Below are 22,742 nucleotides of genomic sequence, written 5' to 3'. Positions count from 1 at the left end.
GTGTTGTGTGTATAGAGTATAAACAGCCACACACACACAGAGAAGTGGAATGCTGCTTGCTTTCTTTTTTTAACACAACATTTTGTTCTCGGCCTCTCTGGGGGACTGACAGTTTTCATCTGGGTGTTTATCACTCTGTCTTCTTTCATTCGCAAATAACATCTGAAAGTCTGTGGTGCTTTCACTGCCTGCCCATCAGCGGAGAACAGACTTGTCTGAGGGTGAAGGGAATTCCCTCCACACAACGTGACGTTTTTATTTTCTCTCATTCATTGTTTCACTATATGGAGAAAAACAGTTCAACAGAGGGATGATTTATAACATGATCACAGTATCAAAGTTAATATCTGTAAAATCACAAAGTTAAAATTCTTTTTCTTCCCATTTATCCTGACAGCTACGAGAATCGAAACAATTCCTCAGACATTTTTCTCCCAACAAACTTCTGTTTGTTTTGTTTTAGACAGCGGCACGTTTTTCTTTTATAGAGATTCAGACTCAGTGTTTCACATAATGAGATCAGTATCTGTACAAGTCAAAAACTCGGGCTTCACACTGCTGACACTCGGTTTTATAAAACTTTTTCTACTTAACGTGATCCTCGTCACACTCACTTAATGTCTAAATTTTATTGATAAAACATTATTTCATAATGCAATGTCAGGATTTTTCCCCCTGACTGAGGATTTCTTTACATCAATTCATAATGATATAGTGAATGTTGATAATGGCAACACTGGTGTTTCCATAATTCCGTCTGCTGCTTGACATGAAGTCTCCCGAGAAAACGAGCTGGCTGCTGGCAGGGAAGAAAAGGTGGAGACTCTTCCCAGAGGAGGACGAGACAAGAAGACCAACAGGGAGGGAGAGAGAGACCAAAAGTAAAACAAGCGAGTCCTTAAACAGACTTGTCCTTTAAGCTGCCTTATGGCTGGCTATTTATCGTTAAACCAAATAAATGCTCACACTGATGAGCTCAACGCATGCTAATAAACACGAGGGACAAACCAGGGCTGGTTAAAGTGGCCAAACTACTCGTAACATTCACAAAATGTGCACCTGTAGCATCCACTTGCTCGTCCTTCTGTCTATTGTCATCTCTGTAACCACACCCTTCCCTCAACTTTCCCATCTCTATTCTTACATCTGTGCTTCCTTTCAACAGTTGTGGCTTTCTACTGGCGCTGCAGACACACCTGAAGACAATCGACTAATCACTTGCTGCATTCAAACACCAGCTCTCACACCCACCCCTCACCAGATTGTCTGACATTTAAAGATTGCCTTCTCTGCCAGTCTCCCCCCGTTTTCTCCCTGTGCTCCAGCTACGTCCTTGATCTGTCACTGCATCGTTTGACCTTCCTGCTAAACAGTGTGATTCTCCCAGTATTCTGCTTTAGAGTTCGCCAGTTCAGTAGTTAAATCCTAACACTTGTACTTTATAGCTACAGCACATTTAGCAGCACCAATACCTCTACATGACACTTAACAGAGTTTAGACGCCTCTGTGGTTTTTGCTCTTTAAAAAAATAACACTAATTACACACTGTCTGCCCATGATATGTAGCTACACCACACATTTGTTGACTATTTCTCTGCCAGTCAAACCCAGACAGACACACCCCTGCAGCCAGATGAGAGAGGAAAGGGAGCATTTCTGATATCTTTACCAAAAACCTTTTCTTTTGTTAAATAAACAGTTGCTAACTTCTTTAAAACTGGCATAAATATCTGAGAGTGAGCGAATGTTTTGGACATCCTTTGGAAGATCCACTTAGATAACAGGACCCAATTAGTTCTTACTAGTTGTTTAAGACTAAATTGTAAACCAGTGTTAGTCGTTATTACACAGATTTCTTTCTTATTGGTTGAAACAATAGGAAAGTGTCATTCACCTCTGTCGACCAGTCAGAGAAGAGAATCCAGTGAAGGAGCGGCTTCTGTGGATCAGGCCTCCATCTGAGGGAGAGTCAAATCGCAGCTTCACTGACATCCTGCAGAGTAAATAAGAGGTGTTTTAGCCAATGAGGAGACACGTGCTAACAAAAGATATCCCAAACCCTCAAATATTACCACTTTATATTTCCAAGTTAATCCTAAATAATGGTGAGTCACAAAATCAATCACATGAGGTCTACGATACAAGAAATCAACCACGCTAATGTTGGAAGTAGAATTATAACAGAAATGATTGGAAACAAGATCAAACCAAACAAGCGACAAGAGCTGAGACCAAACAGACGTTTGCTTGAGAAAGGATCTGTCACTGTTTACTCTTTATATTAGTAACTGGATGTGTAAGACTGTTTGTTAAAGCCAAAAAAACTGAATATCTTAAGTCACTTGAATTAAAAAGAAATATTTCCTCCTTTTTCTTTGTTAATTTTAAATTGATGTTCTTTATTTCCACAGTCACTCACGCGAACATTTAAATCAACAAGACCACCCTTACTCTCAGACAATCCAAAACAGGAAACAGAGCACCGACATCTGTGGGACAAATTAACCAAAGAACATCTTGAACCGGACCCACAAATATGTGCACAAATTGCAGATGGAGGACGCTTATATATTCACTATACTCCAAGTATGGCAGCGTTGGTCTGTTGGCTCGCCCACACACCGTAGATTCGGGTTGAACAATCTCAGAAAATGGAAATAAAATCAATAACTTACAGTGTGCACCATTCAATATAAGGTTTATGCCACAATGGCGTTAAATTAACATTAGTACATTTTAAATGCAATGTTTTATGAAAAAAAGCAGAAAAAAAACAAAACAATTATTTTGTTTTGCACTCCTGACAGAAAAATTAGTTTTAGTCATCTAGTTCTACGCTGTTATGCTTGAATCAGTGTGAATCAATGCTTAAAGTCCTGCTGGCTTAAATACAGGTATAAAAATATTCAGTTTGTTACTTGGCTGATAAATAATCTTATTTTCTGTTTGATTTATAAAGTACTTTGTCTTCTTATTTTTGTGAGAGGTGGTCTAATATACGTGTTAAGTAATTTAATGATAGTTAAACAATTAAATGACAAGAACGTACCTGTTTTTCCACTATCTGCTATAGAAATGTCTGCTTCTATAGTAGACAGAAAAGTATCTTTTCCTCTTTCAGCTGTCTCAATCTGTTGTTAAAGTTTAAAATGATTTTAAATTGGTTATGATGAGGAAAGTGTTCATTCAGTTCTTGTGTTTGCATGAGCTTCGCTCTCATTCCCTCTGCTCAGCTGCAGCGACTTTGCTAATGAACCCAGTCAGTGCACATATACACCAAACAGCAGCCTGCAGAGCTGAGAAATGAAGCAGTTCCTCTAATGGCCTCTTGTTACTGGCTCCAAAGGCATAGAAAGCATATTTATACCCTGATACAGGAAAGGCTTTGTTCCTGTTAATTTAGGGGCGTGAACATGTTGATTGACAGGTTTAAACTGCCTGTGATATACACAGAAATCCCTTGACCTCTCCAAGTGTCTTGTAGAGTGGGCTTTGGTTTTTCAGTGCCTTTTTTTGTTTTGATCCTGATTGTTTTTTTTGTCACGGTCCTGGGTTTTTGATTGAAGTGTTTTGAGTTTCCTGTGGGGTGTGTGTTTGTTTGTTTGATGGTTGTTTTGTTTTTTTGTCACTTTGTACTGTGAATTATGCTCTCATCATTGGTCTTTTGTTACTCCCTCGAGTCTAGTTTCTTGTGTTCCATGCTTAGTATTTCTCTCTGTGTATTATTGATCATCTCTAGTCTTTTGGTTCTTAGAGTTCTCTGCCGTATGGTTACGTCTCTGTGTTTCTTAGTTGCTCTGTCTCCACCATGTTAAGTTTGCGTCTCAGTGTTATACTTCGTGTTTTACTTTGAAGGTCTGTGTCTCATGTGAGTGTATCCTGCTTTGCTTCCTTGTCTCGTCAGTTCTGATTTTCCCCAGCTGTGCTCTCCTTCTGTGTCTGATTCCCTCGTTATTCCCCGGTGTATTTAAGCCCTGTTTTTCTCTGTGTCAGTGTCGCGTTGTCCCTCATTGCTGTGTGTTAGGCTCTCCCTGTGTTTCCTTAGTAGTGTCGCGTCGCAGTGCTGATGTCTATGAAAATGTTTATAGCTGCATCACCAGGAAAATAAAGGCTGACAAAGTGAAAAGGTCAGTCGGTTTTATAGAAGAGTACTGTGTGTAAACACACAGTCTGGATGCCATCTGCTCAGGCTCTTTCATGTGGTTCAAATAGCGAGTCTAGTTAAAGCTAAAACAACAACATGACTATATTTTTACCATTAGCCGTTTCTTCTAAACAGCCTTTATGCAATGATCTGTGTATGATTGTGCAAACCTCCTTATTCAGCATGTTAATAAACCACAAAGATGTTTGGCTGAACTTTATTATTACCAACAACCCAAATTTGATAAGGTAGAGCTGAATTGCCCCTTTTATCCGACTTTGCTGAACTGATCTGTTGAACGTTATCATGTTTTGTTTATGCACTTTTAGATGGAGATTTACATTCAGCCAAATTTTTGAGTCATTGTTGCTTCAGTCACACAAACATATATTTATACACTCTTTTTTTTATTTTACACACACAAACAGGACTTCCATCATACACGGATGGATGCATCACAGGGGCAAAATGCTAATCATCATATTAGTGGATGACACACTGTACCTCCTTAACTACAAGCATCTGGCTGTTTCAGCGTGTCTAAGATGTGATACTATTATCATAAAATGCTGGATCTTATGCATGTGCTAATGTGATTATCTCAAAAAATTATTCTTCATCCCTCAAAAATATGAAGCCATAGTTTTGAGTCAAATGCAGCTTTAGGTTTATTTATTCAAATAATTAATCATGAAAGAAAACATGCTCACTAGAAACTGAGTGTATGATATAATTAAAGTACTTAAAGTCAGCATTTGTGGGTGAATACTGAATATTTTTTGAATGTTTTTATACTTCAGCCTCTTTGGTGGCCCTGAGAGGTCGAGCACACTGCAGCTTAAGAAAACACCAGGAAATAGAAAAACACTGCAAAAGATAAAGAAAAAAAAATCACAAACACAACAGAAGTGTTTTTGTTAACACAAAAATGTGACAGAACACCTGCGAAAGTGACACAGATGAACCCTCCACTTCATTTCAGTCTGTCTCAGTTACAGTCTCTTCACATTTTCTGCCACTTCTCTCACTGACCCGCCCTTTTATTGTGTCCCCAGGAGCTCTACTATTTTGCTGTATCATTTTTTTTCTTCTTCTTTTGGCTTAAAAAATCATTCTGTTGTGTTTTGGGTGCTTTTGCAGGACAAGTGCACTTGTCCTCTCGGGGTCACCGTATAAGCCGGAGTGTGAATTTTAAATGTTTCATGCATTTAAAACACTTGGAAAAGAGCACGTGCAACAATACTGGAGGTATGGGAGATCAAAACTTCATAAAACTAAATCAAGCTCATCCACACTAAGTTTGGCACCCTGTGGCAAGGGTTTGAACCAATAGTATGGTAGAAATACTGAACCCTGCCAATGTAAGTAGTTCAGATTAACCCACTTTGGAGTCCTGACCCAGAATGTGAAACTCACACTGTGGTCCTGATGCCAACATCAACAGAGTCACCGAGCAACCAAACTTAACAGATGGGGATAGGAAATCCAGGTCTGATCATTATGAACCAAAGTTAGCCAAGACACACACACACACATATGCACACACACATATATACACACACTTGGTTTTTCCCTGTAGAGGAAGTTGAAGTGTCTTTTGTTTTACAAGGATAATATTTTTCAGTACATGTTTCTAGCCTCTTAAATCTAAATCTGTCCTTAAGGTAATCCTCAAGGTTAGACAGCTCAACAACATGCAGCGGCTTGAAGTGGGCCAATTATGCTTATTATAGCTCTCGTTTTGTCCTTGGACTCTACTAAAGCAGATTTCAATGCTTCATTATTTAAAACTTTCGGCATGTTTGATTTGCTTATTCAACACTATGACCAGATAGGTATGACAGAAAATAAAAAAAAGTATAAAAGGTCGGCTTTAAACAGAAGTATTAATTTGTTTTACAAATGAACTTCATGTCACGGCTGCGGCAGCAGTCGTGTGGTGTTTGTGTGAAAGGACCCAAAATGCAGGCACTTGCTGTGATGCGAGGGAGCTTTATTGTAGAAGGTGAAAATAACAAAGGCGAGGACAGAACTAAACATAAACCTAAACTGGGAAGACTAGTAACAAACAAAACCCGAAACCATAACTCACAGAACAACATGCAGTAAAAAACATAAGGAGGTGACACAGGGGATGAGGAGTGGAGAATGAAGCGCAGCGAGACACCAAGTTACACAAATGGAGCGACGACGAATGGAGGCAAACAGTCTGGGGTTAAAACTGAAGCAATACACATACAGTTCATATCTGTGAATAAACTGACCAACAGGAAAGCAAAGGAGCAAAGAAAAGCAACACACAATGCCTACGAAGCCTTTAAAGACTGTTTAAGTTGTTAACAAATATGCAATAACTGCTGAAATAAATGAGTTGGAAAAGATGTACTACATGAAGTAGGAAGATATGCACGTGCACATTATTTTTGGTGGATTTTTGACACTGTATGAATGTAAAAAAATAAAAATAAAAATTGCTGCTATGCTAAGACTCTACATTAGCATTTGAAGGGCCATATTGCACTGCTGTACAGTTACTATAAACCGAAGCTTTGTTCTTCTTTCTATTTTTAAAGCTCATTTTAAGAAACAGACAGCTGAGTGGATGCTTTAAGAAATGACAAATGGAGAGTGTTTGTCATTTCTCAGTTTGAAGCAGAATTATATACTCTGGCTGAATGCCACATTAACCAGCTGTTACAGGCAAAGAATGTGACACACACCGAGCATAAGCAAAAAGTTTGTTTCAGTAGTCACATACTACACCTTTCTCCACCTGTCTGCTCTGTTACAGCAGCTGGCTGAGCACGCAACATTAGTAAAGAGCACAAAAATCATCTTTAAAAACCTTCAGATTAGTCTGATTAAATTGCATTTTTTACTTTTTCTAAACTTTAAATTTGATCTCTTTCGAACCACCAAACATCAACCACATGTGCGGCAGAAAAAGACAGACTTACAGAGGGGAGGACGCAGGGTTGTGATAGTAAAAGATAATGCACAGTGAAGCATAATGAAACTTAAACAAGAAACAAAAACGGAATATTAGATCATTGTTGGAAAAAGAAAACTAGAGGCCGAAGAAGAGTTATAATTCTAAACGGCGTAATATGATACATCCCAAAAAACCAGTTAAATGCTGAACATCTGTGGAGAATATAAAAATCACACAGACAAGAAATGTCCCAGATCCCCTTTAACAATGTTTAAAATCCTGACACACCCTGAACTTCTGTAAATGTGCTGCTTAAAGGGATCCGGGTCGCACTGACATGAACAGCTGAGGCTGCTGGATGTTGTAACTGCCAGTTTAAGCGATACATAGACTCTAAGTGTTTACAGTGAGAAAGAGCCTAAGTAGAGCCAGAGTAGAAGAAGAGTAAGAAGCTACATCTGACCCTCTGGCCTACTTCGTATGCTCTGACTGCACATGTTATTCTTAATTTTAAAACTTATTTCGAGCCTGAGATTTACCCTTAGATGGCTGAAAGTGGCCTGTTTGACAAACAGAAATCTGGCATACTGAGAGCGATGTTAGACAGTAATTCTACATTCCACATGACAATAAAACTGCATTTTTATTGGACATCCACGAGAAGACTTTTAAAGTTTTTGGAAAAAGTTCAGATCCAGTCTGTGGAAACAAATTGTGACACATAAAACTGTGCAGATTCATGACCAAAGCTGAGACAGAAATATGAATGCGCATTCTTCCTGTCTGATTTATAAAGCTGCATGTGCACCTTGCTGTGCTTTTTAGTCAGTAGTAATTGTGAGTATGGGCCAGCCTGCTAGGTCCTTATTTTTCACCTCTACTCCCTACTTTAGCAGCAAGAGGAACAAGAAAGACAGTTCTCTGACAGGCAAAATGCGGCCACCCGACAGGGCAAATGTTCAACTCCATTAAGGACGTGGACACAGGATGGGCGTTATATGTAGTAATACTTTCTAGCAGAACCTCTTGCTGAATCATTTCTCTACAGTTGTTGCTCCCATGTGGACACATAAAACACATTCACCCATAAAAATTTGTATTTTCTTGTAAAATACTTTCCTGCAACAAAAGATCGCTATAGCAGGTAGCTTCACATGTTTGTTTTGGCAGAGGTTTATGCTGAAGGATTTGTGTCTCCAGCTGGAGTCAAACCAACAACCTTTCACTTCAACCAAATGTGTTAACCACGACACATCTGTAATTGTAATTAGCACATAAAATAAATCAAACAAAAAACTGATGCCGATTAAACGAAACTGAACATTTTGCTCTACAGCTTAAAGATTAAAAATAATGAGGCATTCATTTGTGTGCTTGACCACCTTTGTTACTTGTACGTTCACGACCGCTGTTCCAAAACAAAAAGTTTTAATGTTGAAGCAGAGGTTTAATTAAAACATTAAAAATAATAATATTATAGCCAGTTAGTTAATGGCAGCACGGTACCGGTTAGCACTGTTGCCTCACAGAAAGAAGATCCTGAGTTCAATTCAGCACAAGGCCGGTGCCTGGAGTGTTCAAAGATATGCAGTTAGTGTTAGGTTAACTGATGATTCTACGTGTGAGTAGTCATCTCTATGTGTTCGCCCCATGATAGACTGGTGACCTGTCCAGTGTGTACCCTGCCTCTTGCCCTAAGACAGATAGAGATCGGCTGCAGCCCCCTGCAACCCTGAATTGGATAAGCAGTAGAGATTAAATGGATATTCTAGTTGGTTTATTATTATAAATAATTTATTATTATAATTATATTATTATAAATAATTTATAATTTATTATTATCAGTTATCATTTATTATTATCAGTTTGCTACTGTGATCCAATCTGCTTGAAACTTAAACTCAAATGTTAATTATACTTTATTGTGTTTGGATAGCTGTGTTCATGTAGCTGTGGTAAATGAGCTGCATCAAACCTGAAATACAAAGTGACTGACCTGTGTCATGAGGAGCTGCGTGCGACAACAACCTCGCTGTTTCTTTCTTATCTCTTGGGTAAACTATAGATTTTTTTCCCCAGCGTATGATTTTCTAATCACTTTTGCTCCTACAGAATATAAATACAGTGCCCATGAATGCGTGAAACCCAAGTTGTTATCAAGTTAGCTAATCAGCCTCGCCCACATTATTCTTTTGTAAAAAACACAAACAAGCCCAATTTATTTCTCATCTGTAGTTTTTATTCATGAAATTACATTATTTGCACTCTTATTTTGTTTATTTATTTTATGATCAGTTTTAAATCCTTTCTGTTTCCATTCAGCCAGGCCTCACACCAGTGATTTCTTCAATGATTAATTAGCTGCTTGTTAGCTGGAGGCGGTGCAGGCCACTGACTGCAGCTGCTGGAGCTGTTGTTGGGAATCAAAATCTACACGTTTCACTGTGATTGAAAAATGAATTATTGGAACAACTTGAGCAAATGAAACTGAGAACAGTGGAAAATTATATTAATCAAATAAGAAAGAAAATGCTGTAATTAAAGGCTTGGGTTTTGTTTTGTTTTGTTTTGTACTCAAGAAAAGAACAAAGAATAAATTATGTCTGGAATGTGATTTGAATGAGAAATGAGGGAGAGACATTCCTCAACAGATAAGACAATTTGAAGGGGAACAAAGGGGGAGAAGTGTGTGTGTGTGTGTGTGTGTGTGTGTGTGTGTGTGTGTGTGTGTGTGTGTGTGTGTGTGTGTGTGTGTGTGTGTGTGTGTGTGTGTGTGTGTGTGGTATCTGAGCATATCTGACCAGGCTGGGGTGCCATCTGGTCTTAAAAAGTTTGCTGTGACCTGCAAGTGGTTTACTGGGTCCCATGCAGTGTGAAGGTGGTGGGAGGTTGGGGCCTTTGTATGTTTTGTATGTTTTTAAGTGTGTGTGGATGTGAACACATAATGTGTCTGCTTGTGTGTATATGTGCGTGTCTTCTACCACACATGATGTGCAGGCCCCTTGTGAGGGTCTGCTGCAAGCTAACAGCTCTGTGACCATGCCACACACACACACACACACACACACACACACACACACACACACACACACACACACACACACACACACACACACACACACACACACACACACACAGAGAGAGAGTTCCAAACTGCATGCAAACCTCAGAAGGATTTAATTTCCTTCTTTCTCTTCCTCCCCTGCAGGGTGTGGTTGTTTGACAGCGTGTTTTAAGTGTGGTTGGTGCTCACTGGTAATCACTCTCATTCTGCTCGCCGTAATTAAGCTCATTTCCACTTCCACATTCACTCGGGTTTGGCTTTGTAGTCTTCTGTTACTTTTGTCGATCACACTGAAAAAAGCGAGCGCCATCGATAGGACACATTTGTAAGGGATGTATAGGAAATCCTGAAGAGTTATGGGACCATAGGCATGTCTCATCCTATGAACACATTCTTTCTCAGGAGGCCTAAAAAGCGGAATTTGAATTGCATTTGCTAATTTTTTGCAACCATCACTTACAGTTGCAGAACCTCTTCTGTAGCTCCACAGATTTTGCAACACATGACATGGACATGCTTCCATCCCAGCACTGAGACGATGCAATATCTGTTATTAAAATGCACCCTCTGGCATTTAGAGATTTCTGACTGTGGTGCTGAATTTTGTTGAGATGCTGACTCACTGTGTCAGCATCTCAACAAACTTTTTAATTTAGACTATTGAATGGGTGTAACTGAGGGCCTTTCAAGTTTACTTTGGTCGAGTGATGAGGACAAGGAGAGCGATTCCATGGCAAACTGTCTTCTAACCACGTGAGCCAAATTTTATTTAGAAAAGGTAAATAAACAAACAAACTTATAGTTTTTGACAATTTCTTATTCAAACACAACAAAATAAGCTCTCAGTGTTTTCCAGAATGACTTTTGAACACAGCTGAGGTGCATACCTACTATAACCTACAAGAAGCCACACATGCACATCACTGCAAACATTGCAGTCATTCACGTAAGTTTTTTAACGAATTGAATCTTACCTTTGCAAAACTTTAAGCCTTTTGTTTAGAGACCTCTTTCTGGTTAGTTTCCATCTCACTGCTGCCCTTTCATTAATTTTCTAAGAAGAAATATTAACAGTCACTTTAAACTTGTTAAAGACTCTGGCCCGTGGGCCTCCTAACTCCTTTGAATCCTGGGTCTGTGCCTGGAAGTCTCTGTCAGTAATTCCTCTGAGTGTGCGGGTTTCTGTTTTCTCCTGTTCAGTCCTTGTCTTGTCTCTTGTGCATTAGTCATTAGAGAAAACATGTTTTCTAGTTTTACTCTTCCATTCTGCCCTCTTTATTTTGTTTAGCTTTATTTATTTATTTTATTTCTAATTGTCTTTCTTATATAGAAATATATATTTCCATCATTTTCCCCGCCCTCTGCTAACTCCCAACAGTCTCTGGCTCAGATATAATCCGTGATAATTAGAGGAGCGCTTTAAATTACTTTGAATGCTCCTCGGGGATTTTCATCCAATTTCCAAGTAAACAAGAACCACAAAGAATCATTTATCTTCTCGAGAGCAAACCTACGAATCTGTGAATGTTGTGTTAGTGCAGTTAGTTGTGATAAATCAGCAGATGAAAGAGATTCTTCAGCAAGATGAGAAAAAAGATAGTGTGATGGGATTTGAAACATTTAATTATCTTCTATTTAAATTGAAACATTTGCTAATACTTAAGCTGTTTATGTCTGGTTTTAGATCATCACTGACACTGGTTGACACTACTGGCTCATTTCCAGCTGAAATGTAATTGGCTGGCTCTTTTTGAAGGGGTCAGAGGTCAGAGATGACTCATGTCCCCCAGGGTGAAGAACTATGTTGTTCTGGATGGAGGTGCACATGCGTACACACTGTTAGCTCATGACATTCCTAAAATAGCAAGCGTAGCTGCTGGGTGTTTAACCTACTCTGTCTCCTGTAAGCTTCAGTAATGTAATGAGTGCTGTGCTGCTGCAGACTGCTGCAGCTCCTCGAACATCTACACCGTGCTGTGGCAAAACCCAAAACAGTGTGGTCTGATACTGGGGATGTGAGCATGAATGATTGTCTGACTCCTTGTGTTCTCCCTGTGATGGAGTGGTGAACTGGATGTTAGAGAATAAAGACGTTACAGAATAAAAACAAAATGAAGCATTTTTCCCACATCCACTTGGGGAAAAATGTTTTTTTTCTGTAAAGAAAAAAGAACCCAGCCACCAACGGGCAAAGCAAACTAGCACAGTATAAACACAATATCCCCCACTGTTTATCTTTCTGTGCTCTTCACAAAACATTTTGGGTACACTCTGATGCCAAGCATGATCCTATGGTTTTAGGAGAAAGAGGAAGCACTAAACTATCACAATAATCTGTCCTCACAGAAAAATTTATCATATCTTTTCCTGGTTTCTACACGCAGATGGGTGTGTCTCCACTTCAGATAACTGATCAGATAAACCGGTGGAGTGCTCTGGTTTGCTGTAGGTATAAAAACTACCTGATCAGGTTTAGTTTTGCAAATATTCACACATTAGAAAACTTAATGCTCCATGGGTGCCGAGTTCCCCTCCATCTACAGCATACATTTTACAGGCAATGATTCCCATTCCCATTAGAAACCACCTAATTGTGAACTTAATAATCGAGTCTTGAGTAATTCCTGCTTGCAAAATCGACTTATCTGGTTGTTTTCTGGCCGACTCATCCACATGGGGAATTTTTGGCTTGAGACATCATAAATTCTCCCATTATAATCAGAGGGTGGAGAACAAAGGAAGAGAGAATTATGTCAGGGTAAATATGTCACACTTTTCTGTTTTGGTGTGTAGCCATTTCCCTGGCGAGGAGTCTGAATAACATAAACATCTAAAAGCATCGCAGTGCTACGATTGCCGGTGACTAATTTTCTAATCATTTAGCAGAATCAGTCCCTCGTGTCCATACCACATGCTGAGGTTTCTGTTTTCAGGTCATTTGAACCATTGTTTTTAAAAGTGAGTGAATTAGCACGGAGCTGGACATCAGCTAACAGTCTGCTCTGTCAAAGTGTCAAACTGTTTAGAGTTAGAGAGTCTGCAGAGCAGAGGAGGGATGGGCATGTTAGGAAAGAGAGATGGCGACACATATTAACGAGGGGGTCAGTGGGGGTAAAATACTCAGTTGGGAAATACTAGTAGAAAGTCGTGACAACATTTTGCCTTATTTACCCTGCATTTTCCTGCTAATTTATCTACAAGCATTACTCTTGATTGAATGTTTTGGATTTAACTGTAAACTACAACTTATACCTAAGAACGTGAAACAAACTTTACACAAAATAAAAAAATTGGTTGTTGAGTATTTTTCACACATCCCATTTCACAAAGTCTCTTTTTTTTTGTCCCCATTAAAAACTGAAATTCAACTAGAAAGTTCGTAATTCTTTTAATTAGAGCCAAAGTACATTAAACTTTTTAAAACACTCAATTTATTACATATTGACATAAAAAAATACCAGCTAATTATTAAAAAACAACCTTTCAGGAAGATAGTTCAAAAATATGTTGCTTATGAAATAAAGGTTTGAAGACAATGTTTGTTTCCACAGTGCAGTAAAACATGGGCAAAAAATTATTATGAAACCCAGTGATCTGTTGTATTTCAGATGTTTTCATATGGAAATGATTAATCAATAGGAGACAACTAAATCCAGCCTAAATACATTATGTATTTCATTTGAGGCAACACCCTGGGCACAGTCTGCCAATCTAACAAGCATGTCTTTGGATTGCGGGAGGAAACCCACAGACTCCAGGAGAACATAAAAACACCACACAGATGTATCACCTAACCGCTACACTCAAACCCAGAACTGTCCTTTTGAGAGGAGGCAACTAATTGCTGCATTACTGCCACGCCTGACACAGTAACATCCATCCATCCATTTTCTTCCACTGGAAGAGGCCGGAGCCTATCCTGCCTCCCACAGGGGGAGAGGTCGGGTACACTCTGGACAGGTCACCACAGTAACATGTTTGATCAAACAAAATATCACATAACGGTACTTTAGATTCGAAATCGGCCACAGGCATGAATATGAGTGTGTGACGCCCACAAGTGTATGGTCACAATTGTAATTTTGTTGTGAATTGTTTTTGATGTAAAAGACCTGATTTTATGGTGGTATTGCACTTTTCATTTAGCGTTATGGACAATGTAATTGCGTGGCATTGCCACAAGGGGGAGATAGTGGTGAGTGCGATAGGCTGTTGCAACGCGTCTCGGCCTCAGACGAGGAAGAGCCTGCAGACCGAACGCAACTGATGTCTCCTGTCTCTGCTTTTCTGTTAAAAAAACAGGTCAGTAGTTCAAGTTTGCTCACCACAATGTACATATAAAGGCAAGAAACCCTTTTCTGTCTTAGTTTAAAGACCGCAAATGTTGTGAGAGAGTGTGTTTTCACTGATTGAGAGAAAGCTAACTATACCGCCATTTGTAATGGCAGCCGCCATTTCACTCGTAGTCTAAATAGGCAGCTGGTCTTATTACCTGTTTTATTTTGTGACAAATGGAGCTCTTAGACACTTCTTTTATCCTGGCATTATTGGAAGTTACAGTTGATTAGGACCTACCCAGTTCTTATGTGTCAAATGTAAATAGTCTGATGTATACTGTTTGTGGATGATTGTGAACTGTTTGTGAGCAAGGGAAGAATATTTTTGTTTATTGGTTACAAATGTAATATATTGTTTGAATCTGTTAAAGTATAAGAAAAGTATAAAGGTGACATAAGCGGGTTAATTGCAGTGTTAGTGGTGCTGCACAGAAATGTTTTGATGCTGAAATGCAGTAAAATTGGTTACAGATTTATTGTAAATAAGGACGTTCATATACAATGATTATTTTGTAAGTTTATTCTTGTGAGAGTGCAAGGTAACCAAAAGGGTTTGAGCTATGGACCTAATTGAATGTTTGTGTTGTTAAAAGCGAAATGTGTGTGTCTAAATGAAAAGAAAAGGACGTTGTTAAACTCTGTTAATAAATCAGACGAGGAAGAGCCTGCAGACCGAACGCAACTGATGTCTCCTGTCTCTGCTTTTCTGTTAAAAAAACAGTTTAAAAACAGACCCCATCGAAGGCCTGTAACAAGTGTCTCTCAACATGCATTAGCCCTGTGACAGACCGGTGATCTGGGATATGCTCCAATCTCCCAGTGACCCTGAACTGGATAAATGGAAGAGGATGGATGGATGGATGCATAGAGTTCTCCAAACATGCTCATTCCGGTTGTCATCTATATAGGTTTCCCAGTTTTGCAAACTGTTCATTCTCGTTTACGTGCCCCACCCTCCCTCCCTCCTTGTTCTCAGTTCTTTAAATCTGCCAGGCCCGGGAGCTGTTGGCAGTCCCCAAACCGAAGCTTAATTCATGTCCGAGCATTCACCTAGTAGGTAATACTATAGTACTATAGTAGGTAATACTATAAACACTGTCAAACCTAAATTGAGGACGTGGGCCCAGCTAGTGAATTTAATGTTTCTTCTTTTGTCTTTCTGAAGATGGATGGATGTGATCTCTTTTTTGTACCTTTGTTGGATAGTTTGGCATCCTATCTATATGATGCAGTTACAGTGTCTGCTTGAGTTTCTCTTTTGTTTTCATTTTCACTGTGACAAGTAAAAATACAGTTATATTTATTTGCTGCAGGAGTGCAGTAAGAACAGAAATCTGATTGTAGTCTTCTGTGTTTAAAAAACAAAACTACACTATGTGAAGACACCAAGAAGACAGATGAAGACACACAACTTCTATATCAGGAAATAATATAAAATATGAAGTTTTCTTCCATCACTCCTGTTCTTGCTGGCTTGCACTGGCTTCCAATTAAATACCGTATTCAATTTAAAATATTACTTTTCACCTACAAAACCATTAATAATTTGGCGCCGAGCTACCTCAATGAGCTTCTCAGGTTACACACTCCTGTCAGAGCACTTAGATCTGCTACCCAAATTCTTCTGGAGCAACCTCGTTCTCGGCTGAAGTCTCACGGTGACCGCGCGTTTGCTGTAACAACCTTCCTGTTGCTATTCGGGCGTCTGACTCTATGCCACTGTTTAAATCACGGCTGAAGACTTATTTGTTATCTTGCCTTTCCACCTAGTTAACACTTGGTGTGCGTTGGTACATTTTTATCCGTTATGCTTGTGAACTACTTTTATATCTTATGATTGTCAAGGTTTTTATAATTGATACGTGCCAGGTCCTTTCTCTTTTCCCTCCCATCTCCCTTTTCCTATTTTATTTTTGTCAAGCACCTTGGTATACCCTTGGTTTTTTAGTGTGCTTTATAAATAAAGTTTATTATTATTATTATTATATTGACACTGGTAACTTTTAGGAATATTTCCCATTTTCCTTTTCCTTTTGACTACTGACTTGTCCTCCACCTCATTCTGTGGACCTCCCTAAGTCCTCTCTTGGTGCCTGTCGCTCAACCCCAGCCCTCTCTCCCTGCTGTGTGTTGTGTTATGCGGTGATATCCAGGGTTCCTGTGTGTTTAGACCGAGATAGGGCAAAGATTAAAAGACTGAAGTAATTTAATCTCTTAAATCTATTGACATAAACTCTTTCGCACACAGCGTACATCTCTATTTTCCTGTGGAGATACAAACATCTGGACTAACATCCATGTACACGAGCACGCACACGCACGCACACACGCACGCACACACGCACACTTGCCTGGTTTCTCTACATCCTCAAAGATACAAACATCTGTACTTTCCAGCACACACATACACAACCCTGCCAAAGACAAAGGCATGCTTGCGTGCACATTTGACTTGATCTTCAAAAGATGAAAAACATCTGTCTGGCCCAACACACTTGTACAGACGTGCACACACACAGTGACTGTTTACATCAGTGTGCACCGGCCAGTTGATGAACTGATTATGTTCATCAATAAACAGCTTGGTGTGGAACTATGTGAGCAATGGCGATGATAACTTTGGCATCCAGATGTGGATTACACTTAAATCCAAGCTGTTTATGTTTATCAGGCTAACTTCCAGTTGTTCATGGGAGCAGCAGGATCCAGATAGAAGAAGGATTTATCGTGAACTGACAAAAAGCTTTAACATGAGCCAGTTTGCCACTTTCTGTTCTTACTTTGTTGTCCTGTTTTGTCTGTTTTGGAGACGTCCAAGCTGTAAAGCTGTCAGGGCTCAGTTCCAGCTGCTGTCACCGCATCTTCATACAACACTGAAACAATAAGAAAATGAAAAAAGGTTGGAGTCTGCCGTAAAGTGTAGAATGAAAATGAAACTGTCATGCTTTAAAAGCACTGCTGTTTTCATGCATGATCAACAATCCACAAATGCCTGTTTCTGATCACAGTAGCTGTGTATGAATACATTTTTAAGCTGACCTGAACCTCAGAAAAGGCAGAATCTGTTTGAAAAATAAAATGAACCGCTTCAGTTCTTTCACCACAAACACTGAAATCAACTCAATAGATGTCGTTTAAGTTTATATTTCTTTATCTCCAACATAGAACTCAGAAAATCTCAGAGCACTTCACTTGGTCTGGTCAGTTGTTGCAATGTTATACATAATCTCCTTGTACCGAACATATTCATTTGTTTCGTTTGCTGTCATATATGTAACTAAAGCTTTGTATGGTCTACAATTAAACTGTATGCAGTATATTATAATAAGATTGCCAAAGGTAGCATGCATAAGATAAAAAGTATTGGTCCTAGACCAGAACCCTGTGGAACTCAATGACTTGTTTGTGTGTGTGTAAAACTTACCATTTATGTGAATAAACTAGAATCTACTGTATAAATATAACTTAAACCAGGGCAGTGGGTTCCTTTGACCCAACGATATCTTTGGTGTCAAATTCAGCACAAGGCTAGAGCTTTTTCCTTAAGATGATATGCCAAGTGCTATAATAAACTGTAAATCTTCAATGAAACTTTAATCTGAACTTTGCTGTATGATTTGCAAATCGTTAAATTTCTTTTTAGAAATATAGGGGAGGTTGACTTCAGGCCAACCATGAGCTTTAATGGTCTTTAATGCTCTCTCAGATGTAGTTTTGTGTTTTTCTACATGTTTTTCATTGTTTGTTTATCCCTCTTTACCTGACAGACCCCCAGTATTTCTACAGTAAGTTTTTTTTAGGTGAGTGGAAAGCAAGAGGGAATCCATATTTAGTCTATATGGACTAAACTAAGAGTGAAATGTAACTATTTCCATTTTTCTGCATTCTTATTTCCTAGTTTGTGTCTCTCTGTCGTTCTTTTCACATTTTTTGATCTTTGATGAGAGGGACACAAAAAGAAAGAAATGGATATGAGAGGAAGAGGAGGACAAGATGTGGAAAAGCTCTGGGTTTGTAATCATACAAACTCCCCACAGTATTCCTCTTTGATTAAACTGGCTGTCTACACCACCTAAACTGAGCTCCAAGCATGCTGAACAACACACCGCACAAATGTAGAGTTTCAATTTTTATGCAAAATCACACGTTTTTCTATCACTTTTTCCAGTACAAACATAACGTGGATTATTTTTTTCTTCTCCAGTTCAAGTATAAATTTATGTTTGCACACTGTATGTTAATCCTCTGTGCGTGTTTGTGCCTCTATATAACAACTACTTCAGAACAAATGAAATTCTTATCAGCTGTTGTATTTTATCTTTAGAGATAAATTTGACTCTGTGTTGAGTCTACTGCCTCTGTAGGTTTTAGCTTTCCATATGCTGCAGACACTGGTTTGTTGATTTAAGACACTAATAGATTCAACAAAACGTGGAAGGAAAGATGCTCATAGCAGATGTATTACATGATACCGGAGGGTCCTCTGGCAGGAGACTGAGATTTACCTCAACTACCGGTGGAAGCTTGTTAGAATTTAAAGCTGTGATATATCACACTGTTTTAATGACAAGACCAGTCCTGCTTTTCAGTGCTGAGTAAAGACAAAATCTGTAATTCAAATCTGTACATGTAAAAAGCACATATGGACCCAGCACCTGCATTCAAACTTATGTTTGTGCCATCATGCAATTATTTAATGAAAGGAGCTCATTTCTGTTTCCTTATTTTGTATTCTTGGCCTCTATGAATTAAATTGTGAAACTTGAACAATCTTAGTGAGACTTGCTCTCTCTGACATCATACAGAACCAAGAGCAGAAAAAGACAGTGTAGGTATTTTTAAAAAAATATTTTTATTTAAGGGTTTGTAGCCTGCAGAATAAAGCACCTTGAGTCCACACAGTCTGATGATTTTAGCAGAAGATGGGGAAGGAAGCACTTTGCATGAGATTACGGCACCAAAGGGTCTCACAGATGTTACTGTGGTTTAAGATTCAATAACTTTAAACCACTGACTTAAAGTTAGCAATAGGCTTCTAGAGATCAGCCTTAAAAGTTAAACAAGTTTGGATTCTGCTACATTAACAAAGATTTATTTCACTTAACATGTTAATTAAAATGACAAATGGCTGCATTAAGGCTGTACTTTCCAGTTTATTTGACCAATTAAAGTGCAAATACAAATCATTATCAGCCTTATTCATGCAGTACTTTGTACATAAGGATCTGACTATCTCACATGCTTATAGGCTTTTTTGTGTGTGCCCAAAAACACACACGCCTGTGGACTGAGCAATCAGAGATAAAATCATCATTCTGATTGTTGGATGACTAACAGATAAGCTTAAATTTTAATGAACCTGCATCACAATGAACCATGACACTATTCACCTGAATAAACTTTTTTGAAACACAACAACAACAACCGTGGTTCGTGAGAGAAAATATGAAGTGCTGAAAAGTACTGAAAAGTTTGCAAACACACACACACACACACACACACACACACACACACACACAAAAGAAAATAAGAATAAGGATCACAGTGGGAACTTGTTGTGTCGTATTTGATACCCAGTGGCCCTGCAGGGAGTGAGGCCAGCGAGTTCAGTCCAGCAGGGAGCAACTTCTGCTAGAAAACACAACCCACACACACACAAACACACACACGCACACACTCATACGTTCACACAGACAGCAGGTGGAGACTTGACCTCTTCTTTTTAAATGCTCAAAACTTGTGTAATGACTAATTGGCTGTTATTTAATACAATGACATTCTCTGTTGGTGTCCACTCCACTCATCAGTTCATTTTCAGGTTTGAAGGTTTAGGTACGGCCACCCGTTATTTTATTTTATTGACTCCTCTGAATTAAATGGTGATCATAATTTCTTAATGAATCCAAATGGAGGCTTTGCATTGGTTCGTCTAACCATGAGAATATTTCCCTAGCATTAGCCTCTTCTAATAATCCTACAGAAACACCTTCGACACTAGCCATACGCTAGCTACTGTGAATAAGAGAAACTAACCCTACGCATTAATCTGAGCTTATGTTTGCGCTATCATGTCACTGTCACTTCCAGTTCCTCTATTACACATGGAGGTAAATGTCTAAAGAAATCAGGAATTTCAGATTTTATATTCAGATCTGATATATAGGAAGGCGTTTAGTACAGTTTTTCCTTTCAAATGATTGATTTCACTTGTCATAATGTAAGCCATTGAAAGGGCCCTGTGGTGTAAGCTTGGCCAATCTGGAACTTCAGCCAAGCATGAAATGGAAATTCCTGTTCTGCCTCCTGAGGCTGTAAGCATTTCACTCAGACAAATGGGACTTGTGGGGGGCATCGAGGCTCCCAATCCAACCTAAAACACAACACTTGTTATTCATTTAACCTCAGATCAGCTGTAATTTGTATCTCCGAGTCAAGCAAGAGCAAAGAGATGTTTTCACTTTAACTCTTTTCTCCTCAGCAGGTACAACAAAAAACACAGATGCTTTCTTATCTATGTGCAGTCATGACCAGGTTTCTGAAAGGCTGCTATAGTGAGCACATGTGCCTAATTGACTGGCACTCAATCACAGAGAACAGAGATGCATGAAATAAAAAGTATAGGTGCTATTTGCAGAGGAAGTTCACATGCTGTTTTTAAAAAAAAAGGTGAAAAAAGCTTACTATGTGCTGTGGTTGTTAGTGCTGCCATGTGATTCTGTAACCTCCATAAAGGAAAAAAAGCATGACATTTTTTAACTTCTAGCTTCACTTAGATTTAATATGAATTCTGCAGACGCTGTATGCCCAAGCAGCTTCGAGAAGCAGGTTTACTGAGTCGTCTGGATAAATTTGCTGAGTACACCATGCATCGCTTTTGTCCATCTGCCTAACACAGAGGCACACATTATCATCTATCAACAGCAAACAGAAAAGCCTCCATGCCATATGCTTAGAAATGATTAAAATAAAACATACCCCTCCATATGGACACAAAAGATCACAAAGATATTATGATCATATTGTCAGTGTTAGGCGTAGTGCTGTGAAAACACAGAACACACACTCTACTTAGCATGAGACTGACCTTTACATTCATCTTCATAGCCACAGTGTATTTGGAACGCTTTTGAAACTGCTGACCTGTCAAGGAGAATATCATCATTTTGACCTTTGACCCTGAGTGGTTGTCTGTGCTGAAGGAGGTGGGGAGTTGCAGTGTGTTTTGTTATAATAGACTCGTGGGGCTTGAAGATTATTGTAAAGCCTTTAAAAACAACCAACCAAGTCTGTGCATCATGTCTGTGTAGTTAAAGACATAACATCATTACAGTATTTGTACAGGCTTCAAATGCTGGTTTAAATGTCTGTAAAGCTCTGGTGTTGAAGAAACAATACAAATGCATGCAGACCAATTTGTTGGTCTCTTACTTCATTTTTTTGTAGCTTACTAACATTCTGACAGCATTCTTGAAAGCACTAGAACAATTTAATTTGGATGTTTTCAGCTGCAATGTGAAGTTTATAGATTTTTTATTTTATTTTGTTGTAAGAATAAAGGCTGACATCCACTCACAGCTCTGCTTGTTTCTTTGAAATTGTGCATGAGTGTGCAAGACAGGTTTATGGCAGCATTAGCGCCCAAACTGCTGCGCTATACTGTGACTATAATGTAAGGTACAATGTGTGCTTTGTTCAGCACTGTGGCCATTATACAGCTGTTACCGACGTATACGCTCAGCTCTAAAAGCTTTCTGTAACTGTGGGAACATAAAAATGAGTGAAAAGAAGGGTTACTGACTAATTACAGAGGTTTCCTGCAATAATTTCCAACCTAAAAAAGTCATAAAACTCGTCTTATTGGGCTTTTTTTATTATTATTGTTATTCACATTTTAAAACTTTAAAACTGAGGACAGTTAAAGAGAAGTAAAACACTCAAGAAAGTGTTAAAAATCCCACCTGAAAAAACACATTTTCTTTATGTATAATGTCTATCTTGTCTGAGCAGTGAGGTAATTTTGTAGCTCTGAACTCTGGTAAAATAATAAAAGTTGCTGTGGAGCCGAACGTCAGAGTTAGTTATTGCTTCACAGCTTATTCTACAGTTGCAATTTTTAAGAGGTCGTGGAATCAGACTGATGAGCGCCATCTTGTTAGACTGGACCCCAGAGGACTGTAATTCACCGAGCATGCTGTCAGGTCCATGTACGCTAAGTTGTTTTTACACATGAACTGCAACCCCAAATCTTTCTAGACATCACGCGA

General features: G+C 38.9%; 1 protein-coding gene across 3 annotated transcripts in view; it reads right to left on the bottom strand.

Annotated features, from left to right (window-relative positions):
• The window catches only part of ripor3 (RIPOR family member 3), a 56,304-nt gene that overhangs the window by 23,797 nt on the left and 9,765 nt on the right, over positions 1-22,742 (bottom strand). For 2 of the 3 annotated variants that reach the window (XM_085407131.1, XM_085407130.1), the window contains exons 2-3: positions 17,259-17,351; positions 1,896-1,994 (exon numbers count right to left, since the gene is read on the bottom strand). In XM_085407131.1, coding sequence (XP_085263257.1) covers positions 1,896-1,993 — 98 coding nt within the window. In that variant the 5' untranslated portion in view covers position 1,994; positions 17,259-17,351. The remainder of the gene's footprint in view (positions 1-1,895; positions 1,995-17,258; positions 17,352-22,742) is intronic. The other variant, XM_085407132.1, reaches the window with a different exon arrangement.

The sequence above is a fragment of the Rhamphochromis longiceps genome, linkage group LG5 (assembly GCF_057381845.1).
Source record: "Rhamphochromis longiceps isolate RC_006_pf linkage group LG5, R_longiceps_female_GT1.1, whole genome shotgun sequence".
NCBI lineage: Eukaryota > Metazoa > Chordata > Actinopteri > Cichliformes > Cichlidae > Rhamphochromis > Rhamphochromis longiceps.
This window is presented reverse-complemented; position numbering and strand designations above follow the sequence as displayed.